This window comes from Marmota flaviventris, chromosome 8 (genome assembly GCF_047511675.1).
Source record: "Marmota flaviventris isolate mMarFla1 chromosome 8, mMarFla1.hap1, whole genome shotgun sequence".
Classification (NCBI taxonomy): domain Eukaryota; kingdom Metazoa; phylum Chordata; class Mammalia; order Rodentia; family Sciuridae; genus Marmota; species Marmota flaviventris.
The window spans coordinates 6,999,118-7,017,304 of record NC_092505.1 but is presented as its reverse complement, the minus strand read 5'-3'; the positions used below and the strand labels follow the sequence as shown (position 1 = coordinate 7,017,304).

The following is an 18,187-nucleotide window of genomic DNA, read 5'->3' as shown; positions in this document are numbered from 1 at the left end:
AAACTTAAAATTATTTCAGCTATTAAAAGTAACATGTTTGTTGATAGTGGAAACCAACTATTTTGGTGGTATAAACTCTTACTTGTTGAGATCAAGAAAATAATTCTTTTTTTAGATTTTGTTTTGTTTTGTTTTGGGTACCAGGGAATGAACCCAAGGGTGCTTAACCACTGAACCACATCCCCAGTGCAATTATTCCTCATACAACTACAACCAGTTATACCTCATACAACTACATAAAAATAATATATTTAAAGTCACAGAATCTCTTCTGAAATCACACTTACATATCTTTTTTTTTTTTTTTTGTACCAGGGATTGAACCTAGGGATGCTTACCCACTGAGTTAAGCACATCCTCAGCCTTTTTATTTTTTTTTATTTTGGGCCTTTCTAAGTTGCTGAGGCTGGCTTTGAACTTGGAATCCTCCTGCCTTGGCCTCCTGAGTCGCTGAGATTATAGGAATGTACTGTCAAGCCTGACTATATTTACAGATATTAAAAGTATTTTTTTCTAGATATAATTTTGCCATTTAGTCCATTTTTATACCCTCCTTTTAGGTCACCCAGCCAGTCTCAGGAATGAGTGACAATGGGGTCTGATGGCCAAGTCACTTCTGCCCCTCCCTGTGTTTTGGATTTGTCTTTTTCTCCCTTTTCTGATTTGTAATCTGTTTGTGACCTGGCACTGTAGCAGCTCACCAGCCAATTTGTGCTAAGCTGGGGTGCCTAGGAGGCACTCCTTCCCCACCTCTGCCAAGGTGTATCTACAGCTTCTGTTGCCCTTTCAAGGCTGTGCTCAGCAGCAATCTTGGTCTGATGGTTTCTTCAGAGCACCACACTAAGGCTTCTAGCCTGCCTCTGAGGTCAGGTGTCCCAGATAAATGTGTCTGAGTTTTCCTCTACCTGTGATATACATCCAACACTCAGCAGCTATCACTAAGTCCACATTATATTTCTCTTCAAGATTTGAGGAAAGAAAAGATCATGATGTTTTGGCATTGGGTGGGTGATGGGCATTGAAAGGAACTTTCTTAATATACCGTTAAGTCCTTTTGTTGGTAATATTGAAAATCTCCAAGAAGCTTTATTAATTTAGGGAGAAGAACACAGGAATAATGTGGTAATATTCAGTTCAGTCATTGTTGAATAGCTGCCACATGAGACATCATTCTAGGAATCAGAGATAGAATTGTCATTCAAGAATTTGTCATTTGTCTTGATCTCTGGTCACTAGTTATCATTTTGTATGCTTGCTTATACATTTAGACTTAGTAACTAGATGCATATTTTAGGTGCTTGAGTGAATTCTATCATATTCTACTACAAATTCTATTACATGGCCATTGAATTCTTATTTTTTTTAACAGTACATTATAATTATACATCATAGTGGAATCCATTGTTACATTCTCATACATGTATATAACAATTTGGTCCATTTCATTCCCCAGTACTTCCTCTCCCTTCACCCTGTTCCCTCTCCACTACTCTGCTGGTCTCTCTTCTATTTTCATGAGACCGGTCCTCTTTTTTTCTTTATTTTTTCTCTAGCTTCCAAGTGTAAGAGAACATATGACCCATGACTTTCTCAGTCTGGCTTCTTTCACGTAACATGATGTGCTCAGGTTCCATACATTTTCCTGCAAATGGCATAATTTTGTTCTTCTTTATAGTTGAGTATAACTCCATTGTGTGTATGTATCACATTTCCTTGATCAGTTCATCCATTGATGCACCTAGACTGGTTCCATAGTTTTGACTATTGTGAACTATGCTGCTACAAACATGGATATGCATGATCACTATAGTATGTTGACTTTAGTTCTTTTGGATAAATGCTGAGGATTGGTATAACTGAAATGGCTATATTATTTTTACAGTCTCACTAGTTTTATTTTCATGGGCAGGTGGTAGATGAGGCTTTGAAGGTAGATGATTGTGACTGTCATCCTGAATTTTTACCACCACCAAGTGAGTATTTTTTCTTATATAAATTGTTGCTGAGTTGTCGTAGTATTACCTAAACTTTATGCCCTAAAATTTGTACAAGCCTCATTTATATTTGCTCTTGTTCTCATTTTAATTTATAATGCTTCTATATAAGTCAGCTTTCCATCACTATAATGAAATATTTGGCAAAGGCTAGCTATGACGTAAAGAGAATTATATTTTGGCTCATAGTTCTGGAGATGTGAAGATATGGTGCCTGTATTGGCTCAGGGCTGGTAAGGCAGTGGATTGCAATGGCAGGGAAAATGTGGTGGAGCATACTGCTTATATCCTGAGCCAGGAAGCAGAGAGAGAAGACAAGACCAGGCTCCCATATTCCTCTTCAAAGGCATTTCTCCAGCGATTTAACAAACTTCCTTAAAGATTCTACAGCACTTCTTAATATTGCCACCCTAGCGACTAAGCCTTTGCACATGGACTTTTGGGGAACACTCAGCATAAACATAGCAGTTTTTATTGTTAAGAAAACATTGAGTATTTGAAATCAATGCTTGGTCTTTTCATTACTTAATACATTTAATTTTTGAACTTCAATAAGAAGAATGGAAAGGAACACTTAAGCACATAGCATTTCTTGATCTGTCCTTAATCACTTTTAGGCCACCTTTGTTTCTTGTTATTGTAAGTTTTCATTATTATCTCCCTTTCCTTAATCTCAGGAGCCTTTCTTTTTTTTTTTTTACATTTTTCCCCCTAATCAATCTTCCTCTGAAATTTTTAATACCATATGTACTGCTTGTCTGTTTACATACAATATGTTCATCTGTGCTTTATATATAAAAAGAACTAGCCTTTTTCATCTCCCAACAACTTAATTTTTTACTGTATTTGGGGTAATACTCAACTCCTGTTGAGAATGGATGTCTGTTGCCAGGTGTGGTGGCGCACACCTGTAATCTCAGCATCTTGGAAGGCTGAGGAAGGAGGATTGCAAGTTCAAAGCCAGCCTAAGCAATTTAGCAAGGCAATCAACTTGGTGAGATGCTGTCTCTAAATTTAAAAAAAATTTAAAAGGGTCGGGGATGTGGCTCACTGGTTAAATACCCTGAGTTCAATCCCTGGCACCAAAAAAAAAAAAAAGAATGGATACTTTAGTCCTTTGGGACTACTGTAGCAAAAATACTATAAACTGGGTAGCTTTAAACAACAAACATTCAATTCTCACATTTCTGTAGGCTGGGAAATCCAATATTGTGGTGCCAGCAGTTTTGATATCTGGTGAGGCCTCTTTTCCTGGTTAATGGATGACCTTTTTTTGGATAATGGGAATTGAACCCAGAGACTTACTACTGAGCGAGATCCCCAGCCTTTTTTATTTTTTATTTTGAGAAAGGGTCTTGCTAAGTTGCTGAGGCTGACATTGAACTTGGGATCCTCCTGCTTTAGTCTCCAGAGTTGCTAGGATTACAGGGTGTACTACTGTGCCCAACAGTAGATGGCTAACTTTTTGCTGTGTCCTCACATGATAGAAGGATGGGGGCATGTCCTGGGGCCTCTTCTTATAAGGGCACTAATTCCTGTACAAGGTCTTTACCTTATGACCTAATCACCTCCTCAAAGTTCTACCTCCTAAAACCATTGGGGATTAGATTTCCAACATAACAAATCTTGGGGCAACACATTCAGCCCATAAGAATGCTTTAGGCTAATTCCTGTTTAGTTTTAATTTTGAGGAAAATCTTTCTCAAGTGGATTACATGCTTCTCTGTTTTTTAAAACAAGAGTTTAAGGAAATAGAGACTTTTTTTTTTTTTTTTTAATGATTCTAGGTTGTTATACCCAATAGTTGTTTATCTCAAGCTTTCATATAGAGTACCTTTCAGGGTTATTGAAGTGGATTGTTGGCCTCCAGTTAGTGATACCCTGTTGCTCTCTTTACTTTCTCTCGTTTGTTTTCTTTTGAATGGCTTTGTTTCTATCCATTTTTATCGTTTACTACCTACATTCTGTCTTCTCTGGGGTCTAATTCCACATGTTGAACCCCTTAGTACTGAACATTTGCAGTTGGTTAGCAATTAGTGTGCTTACAGTGAGTGGGAAACGTAGGTGTTTGTCCTACCTATTGTGATTCCAACACCAGGTGAAACATCTTTGAGGATTAAGCTTTTTTTTTTTTTAGAAAGGCAGTTTTTAATTCGTTAATATTTCTTAGGCCATTATTAGCAGACAATACATTTAAATAACATTTAAATACTATTTACTCATCAGTATCCATGTTCAGTAAAAGAACTTGAGATCCCATGATTAAGGTTAAATAGTTTTGCCCAACCTCACAAAGCAGAAATCACACTAAGACTCCTGTACCTTTCGTTTCTGAGGCTACTGAAGCCAGCTTGGGCTCCACCCTTCTTATTTCATTGACCTTGATTGGCTCTGTGCTGTCCCCACAAACCTAGCACATATTCTCTGTCCTTCTGCCATGCTCACTCTTCCACCTAGCTTTGAATGTGTCACTCCCCTGCTACACAGAGGCTTGTATTCCTGCCAGTGTGATAAAGGCTAGCCTGATGAATCATGGGTATCTGAAGCAAAAGGGTTTGCGAACACTCACACCAGCCTGCCTTTGCAGTCATTTTCTAGCCTTCTATCGTGCTAGAGCTCTTTAGATTGTACAGGTTTACTTAGTATTTATAAATGAATTCTACTCTTGGGTTCCAACCAGTCTGTCCAAATCATTCATCTTAAGACCAAAGAAAGGCTGCATCCTCACCAACCCTTTCCCCAACCACACTGCCTTAGATGGGTGATTTCTTCCTTCTGTAGTTAGGAGAGAAGTTACTGACTGTGGAATTAATGTGTCAATAATGGCACAGTCTTTTCTTATCTTCATTACTAAAAAGATGTGTCCTTTCTTCCCATCTGATTGTAAACTGCCTGAGAATAGGAGCCCTTGCCTATATCTCTCTGTATCTGCTGCAAACCTAAATAACTATTATCACCATTATAATTTATCTTTGTAATAATTTTACATCATACATAGAATACCATCATCAGTGCCTGCCTTCCTTTCTGGCTTACCTGTTCGTAATTATGCTCTCACACAGTATTGCTTTTTGGCTTTCTTATTCCAATTTACATATGTTTTTATTGTTTTGCTCTCAGGCTTGTGGATTTTTATGTATGGATCTCAGGAACAAATGCTTTTGTATTCACAGGTCAGCCTCCAAAACATAAAGGAAAACAAAAATCCCGAAACAATGAATCAGAGAAATTCAGGTATTTTTTTTTTCTCTAATTTTATAGGGACTTTTTATTGAAATTACATTGGATTTAGAGAGTAATTTGGGGAAATCAGTGTCTTAGTAATATTTCTATTTAGGAACTCACATGTGACTGTCCATTTACTCCGTATTTTTCTTTATATAAACAGGACTGTTTTATTTTAAGATGATTTAAAACATGCTTTTCTCTTTTAGTTCTAGTTCACAGTTGACTTTACCAGTTGATTTGAAAAACATCTTGGAGAAACAGTTTTCTAAATCTTCCAGAGCTGCACACCAGGTAATGGAAAAAGCTTTTCCAGTAGAAATAGCAAAGCTCTGGTCATGAATTAATATATGCTTGCTAAGAAACCGGACTATCATTAATTTAAATACTAATTCAAAAATTGTTACCCAGAGATTTAACCAGTGGTTAGAACTGTAGAATTTCTTGCCAAAGATTTAATAGTAATACTAACTTGAAATATTTTTCAAAGATTTGGATAATTTAAAATGATTTAAACATATGCAGTTTCATTATGCCTACTTTAACAGTAAACTTGGTAAATTCTTTTTATGTTATTTAGTGATGAAAATTTATATCATGGAATAGGATAATTGCTTCAAAATTTATGGGTCATTTAAAATTCAATTAATTATTTAGGTCTATATAACATCTTACAAAGGACTGAAACAGATTTTTAATCATTTGAATAAAAGCAGTTTTAGAATTTGTTAACAGTTGGAGATTTTTTAATTATATGTTTTTATATTTTTACTGACTCTAAAAACCCTGAAGGACTTAAAAAAAAAAAAAAAAAAGCCTGTGAAGGTAAAAAGATTATTTATGATAGTTGTTTGTGAACCCATTGTTTATTCAACACGTTTTTATTGGGCCCCTCCCAGATGTTGCAGACAGAGGGAGTCTGCATTGACACTGTCCAACCTGCTTTGATGAAACTTACAGTACAGCTATCCTATGTTAAGTTATGTTAAGGGAAATAATTTCCAAGGCTATGTGGATCTGTTCCTAGAATAAGAAAGGAGATTAAAACAGCATATTTGGGCTGGGGTGGAAGCTCAATGGAAGAGTGCTTGCCTAGCATGTGTGAGGCACTAGGTTCAATTCTCAGCACCACATATAAATAAATAAAATAAAGATCCATTGACAACTAAAAATATTTTTAAAAAAAGTGAATAACTAGTGATTGACAGAACAGCACTTCATGGTCTGTAATCTCAAATTCACATCTTAAAACAAATGTGGCTATCATGTGTGTTTTAAATACTATAGTGGATAACCAGGTTAATATGAGAATTGTTCTTTTCCATCATATTTTTGGGGAAAGTTGTCCTATATTTTGGTTCATTGGCTAGAAACCGTCAGGAATCTTTTGTTAATCTGTGACTAAACTCTACAAGCAGTTTACCTTTTGAGTCTTTATTGTTAGGAACAGTGAGGAGTATATTGTTTAGATTAGTATTTTCTGTTCTCTGAATGGTGTACACATGTATGGCAAGGATGACGAGACTTTATCTTAATGTCTTACCTCTGTCATCTTTGTGGAACTTTTGTAACTTAAGGCTATTGCCATGTAACTAAAATCTGAATTCACATTATAATGTTTGTGTACATATGTTTTCAACTTGCAAAGAGTTTATCACTTTATTTGAGTATATTATGTCAATTTTGTTTTTATTTTTTATGTTTTTCCTTTTATTTAATATTGTACTCTCTCAATAATTTTTTTCTGGTTATATTTAAGTACATGTGAAGCAGGAGTAGTTAACGATTGAAATACGTATTTCTTGCTTAAAATTAATGTTTGTTTCAGCACAGGATGACAGTTGTTAAAATCTGATTGTTTGGGTACATAGGTCGTGTGTTCTTATGTGTCTAATTGTTGTAGTCCCAGACAATTTACTTATTTAGTGATGTTTGGTATTCTTCTTACATTGTTAAAACTTTAAAATATTATTGGTATAGACTGAAAAAGTAAGCAAAGCTTTGCACTGTATAGAATAAAATGAATCAAACTTTCCTCTCATGGGCAGTGGCAGAGGAATGAAGATAATGAGGCAGTGCTGTGCTGAGAAAGGAATATGATGAATAAAGCATAGTTTGAGTATTTATTTAAATATTTATTATCATTTATAAAGTGTTAATGTGAACTTAACATCATAAGTTTTGAACTAAAAAGCTGTAGATTTGCACTAGTGAAATAAAATTTCTTTTTCTTTTTTTTTTTTTTTTTTCCTTTTTGTAGGATTTTGCTAATATAATGAAAATGCTAAGAAGCTTAATTCAAGATGGTTACACAGCCTTATTGGAGCAACGTTGCCGAAGTGCTGCGCAGGCCTTTACAGAGTTGCTAAATGGTTTAGATCCTCAAAAAATAAAGGTAAAATTGCCAAATCATAGCTTGTTTATCAATACCAGTGCACCTCAGATGAATTTAGAAAAAATCAAGGCCTTAACTCGAATTTATATACGTTATACCTGGGCTGGGAGCAGGTGAATCTCCTCCAGGTTGTGGGGCACAGGTGATGATCCCAATTCAGAGTTTGTGATTACATTCAATGTATGATCCATGCTTATGTTCTCTTTTTGACTATTGTTTGGGTTATCAGAACCTTCTGGCCTTTACTTTTATGAAAAGGAGACTTTTAATAAATCAAGAATTTGAACTCACTTTTAGGTTGCATTTTTTTATCCAGCAAGAAGGTATTAACTAGATAAATGAGTAGCTTAAGCAAGATTGTGAAAGAGCAGATATCTTACTTAATCTGTTACTAACATATGCAAAAGCATATGATTTTAATTAAAATTATTCTAATTTATTATGAACTATGCCTTAAACAACTGATTCTGTGTTTTATTTATTTATTTATTTATTTATTTTTTAGTTGTAGTTGGACACAATACCTTTATTTTATTTATTTATTTTATGCGGTGCTGAGGATCGAACCCAAGGCCTCGCTCATGCTAGGCGAGCACTCTACCGCTGAGCCACAACCCCAACACTGATTTTGTGTTTTAAATACTTGATATGAATATAACAGTTTTGTATTTGCAAAATATATTTTCTAATTCTATTTGATCTTTAATTCAATCATACTGATGAATGATGTAATTACACTTGTTTAGTGATGTTATTACACTGTTGTGGCTAGAAGGTTAATGTGATGTAAACTGGCAGATTTATGTTTAGATTTTTAACTAAAGCCTTTTTATTGACAGCAATTGAACCTGGCCATGATTAACTATGTATTAGTAGTATATGGACTTGCCATTTCTCTGCTTGGAATAGGACAGCCTGAGGTAAGATTGTAACACAGAGAACAAACAATTAAAATAGGATATTGGTTTTGTAAGATATATAAAAACTGTTTTTCCATTTTGGCTCATTTCCTTCTGTGTACTTTCTTGAAAGGCTGAAATAGCTAAATTTAAATAGTTTGTGCTTTTTTTTTTCTTTTTTTTTTTAAAGAAAACTTTGTATTCCTATTAGAAAAAAGTAATGCTTGCAGTACTGGGATTCTACATCTTACTTACATAAAAAATAAAGAATCTAATATATCATGGTAAGCAAATTGCAGAAACATAAAGTTGAAGGAAAAGAGCAGGTTGGAGAACACAAACATTGTGATAACACTAGTGTATAATTTCGTATAGAACAATACTAAATATTGTTTATGGATATCTCTGCATTTTGTAAAACTGAAAAAAAATCATGGACTACCCGTTTATCATATTTAAGATAATGACAACATTTATTGATAAAAGAGGGAATGGGCCTGAGGAAGTTAGAAAGGAGATCTCAACTTTGTGTTATGCTGTTTTATTAGAAAACTGAAGTAAACATGACCATACTTAATAGCTCTTAGTTCTGGGTGATGAGTAGTTTGGTGTTTGGTTAATTCTTAAGTGCAGGATTCAGGTAATGGCATATGGTCTGCGTGTAGGTGTGAGCTCTAGTGGTCCCCATTACTCATGCTCTTCTTTTACTTTCCTGGGATGCTTACTTACCTGTGCTATCCAGTGTTATAACCTTGTTTGAGGTTCTCTAGAATGATTTCAAGTATTATAACATATCCTTTCTGCCAACTTGGATGCTAAACTTCCCTGATAAAATGAAAGTTCAACTCTAAATTGTTACCTAGTTAAGATCAAACTTGACGTTCATGTTTTACTCACTTCTGAGAATCTATAGTGCCTGAGGTTCATTTTCCTTGTTCTTGATGTGACAGATGGAATGCCTTCTATTAATGCCTGTCTAATTCTGTTTTATAATATATCAATGGAAACAGGACTTCATGATTTTAATTCTCTCTTGACAGAATAATAAATGTCATGCTTTCCCTTATTGGAATTGAAGAAATAGTTTGTTATACTCATGATTTACTGTAAAATAGACAAATTTTTTTTAAAAAACTATGAATATGGTAGAATTTATGCATTTAAAAGATTTTCATCAGCATAGACCCTTAAGGAAGCCATGTGTTGACCACAGTTCAGCCCTTGTTTCAGACATTCTTGGAATGCCTCTAAAGGGCTATTTTTTTTTTTTTTTAGGGCTATTTTTAAGATAGCTTTTGTCTAAGAGAGCAATACTTAATAGGATGTAGATTACAATGTGTGTGCATGTGTGTGTTTGTATTTGTGTGTTTTTAATCATGAATTTACATCTTATAGTATTAGCCAGCATAGGCCATCACTTTGTGTGTACAAAGAAACGTTTATATAGTTGGCTGTCTTATATTTTCGGCAAGGTTGAATTTGTTGAATTCCTGGGTTTCCATGTTCATCTGATTAGCTACAGGAAATTTGTATAACTTCTAAGAAAACGAAATGCAGAGCGTATAATTTTTCCATAAGAATTTTTTAATATACAGTTATTTTTTAATATTACATGAAAGGAATCAACTTTGGGGTAAAGTCTGTTTTAACATTTTTCTTCTTACATAAGTGATTATTGTTCTCACCTTTATTAAAGGAATTATCTGAAGCTGAAAACCAGTTTAAAAGGATTATTGAACACTACCCCAATGAGGGACTTGATTGCTTGGCCTATTGTGGAATTGGAAAAGTATATTTAAAAAAAAACAGGTTAGTAGAAATGACATTAATTTCCAGGCTGATAAATTTGAAGTCTTAATGTGATGATGATCCTTTTTCTGGAATTATTTTGTTACCTTATGTCTGGCACACTATTATGATTGTGATTTACTTTGAGGAGCTGACATCTTAGTATCAATATTAAGTATTAAAGCAAGATCAATCAGTGCAATTCTTGATGCTTCTTAATTTTGTAATTCATAAGAAAGTCAGTAATAGAGTATTTACCATGAAGAATTTAATATCCATTTGTATATTTCATCTATAAATGGTGACTGAATTGATATAAATTAGTATTTTAAAATATGGTTTATACATTTTGATGTTAAGCACCTATTTCCAAAAAAATTGTATGAAAGTGTTTTTAATAAAAGGTACACGTTAACATGATGTTAAACACACCATGAGTTAAGCATAAAAACCTTTCTGAATTTCTATTATAGTAGAAATCCTTATTCCAAGTTCAAAATACAACTTTTCTCTAAATGTTTCATTGCTCTTAGTCTTGTCTCCCCAGATTGCCTGTATGACCCTTAGGGAACAGGATTGTGTCTTGGGCTTTAAAAAAAGAAATATGTGTTTCCAACCACTTGCATTCAATATACATAGGTTACATTATAAAGAAATAATTGTTCACTGATTGAAATATCTCTTATAACTTTTAATTTTCCTCATATTTTCATCTAACTTTTTAGGGAAAGTTTTATGAGATTCTTGGAAACCCAATCTTAGAGTGTGCCTGGAACCTCTTTGTAGATTTTTAAAGATTAAAGAAAATTCTTTTACTTCATGAAGTTACTTTTGAATCGGTCTGAAAGGATCAAGTAGTTACAAGGGAAATAGGATTTAGCAATCACCTTTATAGTAATAGCAAATGAAATTAATTTCAAAGTGTAGTGTAAATTGTTAGGACATACTTGTTTAATGCAACGGTGATATGCTGGTATTCACAAGGTCCAGGAAAGAAACATAAATGTGTAAAATCATGGAAATGTGGTAAACTGAAAAGTCTTTGCCATGTTGAAAGGCATTTACATTTTAATTCCTAAGTAATATGATGTGGGTAAAAGTCTAATAGCTGCTTTTTGGCATTGTAATGTACCATTTGTATCCTGCTATTGATAATTATCTTATGGTGGATGGTAGTCTAGCTTTTCTACATATAAATCTTTTTATTTTTTTCAATTTTTTGTCCAGTGAGTTATTGGCTTTTTTTTAAACTTTATTTTTATTTGTTTATTTTTATATGGTGCTGAGGATCGAACCTAGTGCTTCATGCATGCAAGGCAAGCACTCTACTACCACTGAGCTACAACCCCAGCCCTACATATGAATCTTTACATATGTATAGGCAAAAATAAGTTTTTAAATTAGAAAATAGTTTCAAGATTGGAGAAAGCAGGAAATCTCTTTTTTTAGTCTAAAGAGAATAAAGCCCTCATTAACTTCATAATCCAACACTTCAGTATCTTTTTTTGAATGGAACAAAGTTGCATTTTAAAAGGACTAGCATGCACCTTACCATGATAAAGGCAAAGGCCAGGACACAGTTATATTTAGTTTATATTACTGTAATAGCAAGCAGCAATAAACTTTAGTTTTATTTAAAGGAAATTTAGTGTTCATTGAATACTTCCATCTGATGTTTTATTGAAGGTACTCCTACCAAGAAGCTCTAGGTCTTGCGAACTCTTGTAGTAAACGAAAATATCACATCACATCTTCAGTGTCTTTTTTTTCCCTAATTCTGATTTTAGATTCCTAGAAGCTCTCAATCACTTTGAGAAAGCAAAAACCTTGATTTGTCGTCTTCCAGGAGTGTTAACTTGGCCCACCAGTAATGTGATTATTGAAGAGTCTCAGCCAGAGAAAATAAAGGTAACAGTTTGTTTTTGAGAGTGTTCCCTGCTAGCTATAAATGCCCATCCATGTTAAGTGATGCAGGTGTTGAAAGACAGACAGTAGTACTCTCCTCACAGTCCCTGACATGCATTCTCCCTTGAAAGAGAAACAATGACTTTTAATGCACGTTTCCTAGGTACTAGTGACACACCTTCCATTCATCATTACATTTTCCTTACAGCAGCCTTGAGAATTGTGTAGTATGATCATTTCCATTTTACAGTTTAGATAGGTGAAGTGATGAGCTCATGGTTAAGCATCAAGGAAGTGGTAAAGCTGGAACTTGAGTCCAGGCATTCTGACATTAGAGCATGTGTTATTAAGCAGGATGCTGTACTGGTTGTACTTAGAGGAAGGTACAGTATTACTGTTTTATTATATTAATATCATTATTGAGATGGTACCTGAGTTTATGAATTGAATTAGGAATTTAGTGTCATTTCTGGAGCCATATGGATGCTTTACCAATTCTGGAAAAACTAAATTTTGTCTCATATACCAGAACTTGCTTTTGTATGAAGCTTTTAAAATTACAGGGGCCAACTTTTACAACGTAATAGTAAAAGACAAATAATCGAATTTACAAGTATATAATAAACATATCTGCAAAGAAAATATAGTGATAACCCATTAGTACAATATTGTTAACCATTAAGGAAATGCAAATAAAAATCACAGTGAGATACTGGTTCACACTCTGAGGATATGCATAGATATTAAGTGTTGGCAAGGGTATGGAAATATTATAACATTCATACTTTGCAGTTTGTAATGTAAAATGGTGCAGCTGCTTTGGGACAACAAGACTGGCAGTTCCTCAAATAGTTAAACATAGGGTTACCATGTGACACAGCATTTCCACTCCTAGATTTGTACAAAAAAAGGAAAACATGTTCTCCCCAAAACTTGTACATGAATGTTTATAGCAGCACAATTGATAATAGCCCCAAAGGGGGAACAACCCAAGTATCCACTGATGAATAAACAATAAGTACTGATATATGATACAACATGCATGAGTCTTGCAAACACTGTACGAAATAAAAGAAGCCATACACAAAGGTCACATGCTGTATGATTCTGTATATATGAAATATCCAGAATAGGCAAATCTGTATACAGAGACAGAAAATAGATTGTCTAGGTCTGGGCATTAGGGGAAAAAGATGAGGAACTGCTAATGGTATTGAGTTCCTTGTTGGACGATGAAAATGATCTAAATTTAGATTGGTGATGGTTGTACAACATTTTGGATATATTAAAAGCCACTGAACTGTACTCTTATGTAAGTTTTATTATATTTATATCAACAAAGCTGTTACAGAAAAATAAAGCACAGAGATTATTAGATTTTCCTCTCATTATACCATATTGGGATGAAGATATACAAGTTATTGACAACAAAAAACCAGTACTGAAAGCATGGTGTTAGTCTCTTGGGGGCTTCTAATTCTCTAGAGTATTAACAAACACATGTGGCAGAGATAGATGAATGGTAGTGTTAGGATTTTAGATCAAGTTACATTGAGAAAGAGATGAATCATAGGATTTTCAGGCTTGCCCTAAGGCTTATTTTATCTTAATTATTCGACTTAATTCTTTCCTTTTTTTTTTTTTCCCCTGGTTTCTGGGGAGTGAACCCAGAGATATTTTACCACTGAGCCATTCCCAGCCCTTTTTGTATATTATCTTGAGACAGGTTCTTGCTAAGTTGCTTAGGGCCTAAGATGGTAAGACTAGCCTTGAACTTGTGATCCTCCTGCCCCAGCCTCCTAAATCACTGGGATTACAGGCATGCGCCATTACACCCAGCTTCCCTCTTGATTCTTAAAGTAGATTTCTAAAAACTACAAATTACAAAACCAGTTTTGATGATAACAGAGGACAAGATTTTGATTCTGACTGAAATTCTAAAAACAAGAATTTGTTCATATATCTTTGTATCAGCTTCCTTTTAAAAGGAAAATCTTTAAAAGTTGTATACATATAATTTGTCCTGGGTAAAAACATTCATTTCTATGCTGAAAATGTTTTGATGGCAAGAGGAATCACAAGCATTTTTATTGACAAATCAGTGTTGTGACACTATCAGATTTGCTTATTTTGCTTTAGATGCTGCTAGAGAAATTTGTTGAAGAATGCAGGTTCCCTCCAGTGCCAGATGCTATTTGTTGCTATCAGAAGTGTCGTGGATATTCCAAAATCCAGATATACATAACTGATCCAGACTTTAAGGTAAAAAATGAAATGTACAATGGAACATTAACTTGCAAAGTCATGCCTTAAAAATGAATCCAGAATAAATTCTGTAATTGGAGGCACCCAAGTTGTCACCTTGCCTGCCCCTTACCCTGGACTTTTTTAGGTCATCTCACACCATGGGAAGCCAGGGCCACTGAAATAAATGCTTTGGGCTGGTATGGTGACCATAGATGACAGGCTAGCTAATTTCATTTCCTCCTCTAGCCATGTTTCATGTAACTGCCTCTTCCTTAGGAACATAGGAAACAAAGTGATATTGTTACCTCTGATTTGTTGGATTTCTAATGCCTTGTAAAAATTGAGTTCAAGAATATAAAGGCCAGTGCAATCACTGAATTAAACCCTAAAAACCTAACTTATGCTTAATTAAGTGATTAAGTTTTTGGTTTATTCAAGAAGATAACTGCCCTACTCTTAGATTAGTAGATCAGATGAAATGTTTGTTAAGATATTTGATATTCTGTAAAGGATAATGCAGATGTCAGCTGTGGAAATGAAGATGTTTGCCAAGTTCTATATCTATAGAACTCAGCATTTTGTAGTACAGAGTATTTTATCCCTCTTCAAGGAGATAGATTATCTAATTATATCTGCCAAGTGAATGCAACAGTTCTTTTTATCTTAATATGTGTGCTATGAGGGAATGAGTAAGTGTATGTGCGTAGACATCTTTAAAATGTGAATTAAAATGTTTTGAAACCCAGGGTTTTATACGAATCAGCTGTTGCCAGTATTGTAAAATAGAATTTCACATGAACTGCTGGAAGAAGTTAAAAACAACCACCTTTAATGATAAAATTGACAAGGTAAGCCGCAATAAAGATTGTCTGGATTTTTTAAATATGTGTATTGAATGTTTAAAAAAATTTTAAAAAGTCTTCAAGTGAATATAAATTCCTTCCTGAGGATTCTAGACTTCATTAGAAAGTTTTAAGTTATGATTTTAACAATAAAGTGGAAAATGAGTTTTTAAATTTTATACAAGTATGAAGGGAGTAACTGTAGAGGCCTTTAAAAAATTATTTAACTAATTTTTGTATTGTGATGTTATGATCAGAAATAAAAATTTGATTTTTTCTTGTTTTAAAATACAGATCTTAAATTATGCACTGACAATTTAGCTCATCATAGATTGCAAGCGTTGATGTAGAATTAAGGTTCCAACATTTTAGTTTTTTGCCAAAATTGGTTAAGGTAATTTGTCCTAAGAAATTAACTTAAATTTTATACTGCCATTTCTCAGGGGTTTATTCTTATTATCAATATAATGATTGGTTAATCCATTAGTTAGAATACTTTGGAAGAGGGCACACTTTTACAGTCATATTTCCTTGTTACAATGTTTATTTCTGATCTATATAATCTGTGGACTTAAAAAAAAAAAAGCCTTTTTTAATACTGTATAGCCCTATGCAAACCATTATCCCTAGTGGGAAAAAAAATGTGATTATATTAGGTGTCTTTTAGCAGTTGGAATTATGTAAGTTTGGTAGAAACTAATTTTCACATAGATAGCTAGAGATATAACTGTAACCCTGGAGCCACTTCTACTGTCTTTTTACTTACATTGAGTTTTGTAAGCTATGTACTCTCCATTAGTTGTCTTAACCATTCCCAGAATTCTAAATACCTTCTATTAACTAGTCAGCTTTCACTATGATATGCTGAAGTAATATACAACCAAAATATTTTGTGGCTAACAATGAGAGGGTCTTTTCTTGGTTATATTACTTGTCCTGAAGTTTTGTAGTTGTTGGCCAGGGTTGAGCTACAGCCGGGTCTATTCTCTGTGGCCATGTTCTTTATTTCCAAATCCAAGTTGTACTTTTTTTGGAACATGTTTCTTTATCAGAGGGAAAAGAACAATAGCCAGTTCACACTGTGTTTCCTAGAGTGTTCATTTAGACCTGGTGTATGCTATGGCAGTTTGACTTCCTTTACCACAAAGCAAGTCACAGGGACAGGTCTGCCCCATACGTGTGGATACAGTCTTCCTATAAGAAGGCTCTGAAATTGCAGCAATCAGGCACTTTCGTTGCCTCCCTAAAGGAAATTTCATAGTATATTTTGAATGTACTTTGTGGATGTGTTGGGGCTGGGATTGTGCCTCAGTGGTAGAGCACCCACCTAGCATGTGTAAGACACTGAGTTCGATCCTCAGCGCCACATAAAAATAAATAAATAAATAAAATAAAGGTATTGTGTCCTTCTACAGCTAAAAACGAAGTTTAAAAAAATGGTATACATGCATAGATTTATCCCTCCTACACATAACATTCTTCTTCTTTTAAATCAAATAGGATTTTCTACAAGGAATTTGTCTTACCCCTGACTGTGAAGGTATCATTTCTAAGATTATCATCTTTAGCAGTGGTGGTCAAGTTAAATGTGAAGTAAGTATCTAATAAAGGAGAAACTTTATTAAATTTGTAACCAAAATGTTTACACCTGTTAAAATGTTTTAAGTTTGAGGAAGTTGTGTGATTTGAATCTTGTCTTTTGTAAGAAAAAAAAAGTTATATCATTTAAGAAAATAAATATTAGGACATGCATTGCAGTGAAGCATTTTCACATTCTTTTATTTCCTCCTAGGAAAAGCACACTTTTTATATTTTGGTTTTACTCTTTTTGATAACTTCCATTTTATTAATACCCCAAAAGGGGTAGTGGTGGAGGTGTGGGTTTTAGGGAAGGGGAAGAGTGCCTTGAGGGATTACCTTTAACTTCACCATCTGAATGTGGCAGGAGTGGGTAGTTATAAAATATATAATTTATTGGATCTTCTGCTTACCCTTAATTATTTAAAGTTTCTTCATAAAGTGTGTCTACTCTCTTGTTCCTCTTTTCAGTAAATTATTTTGCTAAAGCTTTCTGGGCTTTTGTCTGGGTCAAAACATCATCACTGTTCTCTATCAAATTGAACATTGTGTGTGCTTCTGAAATATTTGTTACTTGTGGTTTTGTGCTTTATGTCATGGGAGTATGAGACAAATTTTGGATGTCTTTGTTTTATTTAAAGTTTGAACACAAGGTCATAAAAGAAAAGGTTCCTCCAAGACCTATTCTGAAACAGAAATGTTCTAGGTAAGATTTTTAACAATCAATCAGTAGTTTTTATATTGTCTCTTAGAATATAACTCTGTTAAATGCAGATTTCTAAATTGTGCTATTTTTTAAAATTGGCTGTGCACACATATATAAATAAGTATTTTAAAAATTATTTTTATGTATATTTAAAACAGAACTAGCTTTAGAATGATTAAATACTGAAAATTTGAAAAAGTCACTATTTAGTGGTTGAACTTGTAAGTAAAATTATAACATTTCATGTTATGAAATTACTTATCAACAGATTTGGCATTTAACAAAAATTATATATTTAGCTTTTGGCTGTTAATTTCAAAAGCATTTTTGCTTTTTTGTTTCTCCACCAAACATTTTGAACCAATGACTATTTCTTACCTTGAAATACTTAGTGTATTGTCAAAATTTTTCACCTCTGTATCTTTCTGTTCAGATCAAATAATTCCAATCCTTTTTTCTTTTCTTTTCGGTCCTGCTTCTTGTTTTTCATCCTAAAAAGTGATTTTTTTTCTTATAATTTGTGACCAAGAAAAACCAAAAGAAAAGATGTATAGAATTATTTGTTGAAAAGAAATCAGTGTAACCAAATCAACCAAATTCCCATGTTG

General features: G+C 33.7%; 1 protein-coding gene across 11 annotated transcripts in view; it reads left to right on the top strand.

Moving 5' to 3' along the window:
- Positions 1 to 18,187, top strand: part of Ttc3 (tetratricopeptide repeat domain 3) — a 117,598-nt gene that overhangs the window by 42,973 nt on the left and 56,438 nt on the right. For all 11 annotated transcript variants that reach the window (XM_071615045.1, XM_071615039.1, XM_071615046.1 and 8 more), the window contains 11 exons: positions 1,910 to 1,973; positions 5,168 to 5,228; positions 5,429 to 5,513; positions 7,480 to 7,614; positions 8,454 to 8,534; positions 10,210 to 10,322; positions 12,089 to 12,209; positions 14,346 to 14,468; positions 15,200 to 15,301; positions 16,796 to 16,888; positions 17,515 to 17,579. In XM_071615045.1, coding sequence (XP_071471146.1) covers positions 1,910 to 1,973; positions 5,168 to 5,228; positions 5,429 to 5,513; positions 7,480 to 7,614; positions 8,454 to 8,534; positions 10,210 to 10,322; positions 12,089 to 12,209; positions 14,346 to 14,468; positions 15,200 to 15,301; positions 16,796 to 16,888; positions 17,515 to 17,579 — 1,043 coding nt within the window. The remainder of the gene's footprint in view (positions 1 to 1,909; positions 1,974 to 5,167; positions 5,229 to 5,428; positions 5,514 to 7,479; positions 7,615 to 8,453; positions 8,535 to 10,209; positions 10,323 to 12,088; positions 12,210 to 14,345; positions 14,469 to 15,199; positions 15,302 to 16,795; positions 16,889 to 17,514; positions 17,580 to 18,187) is intronic.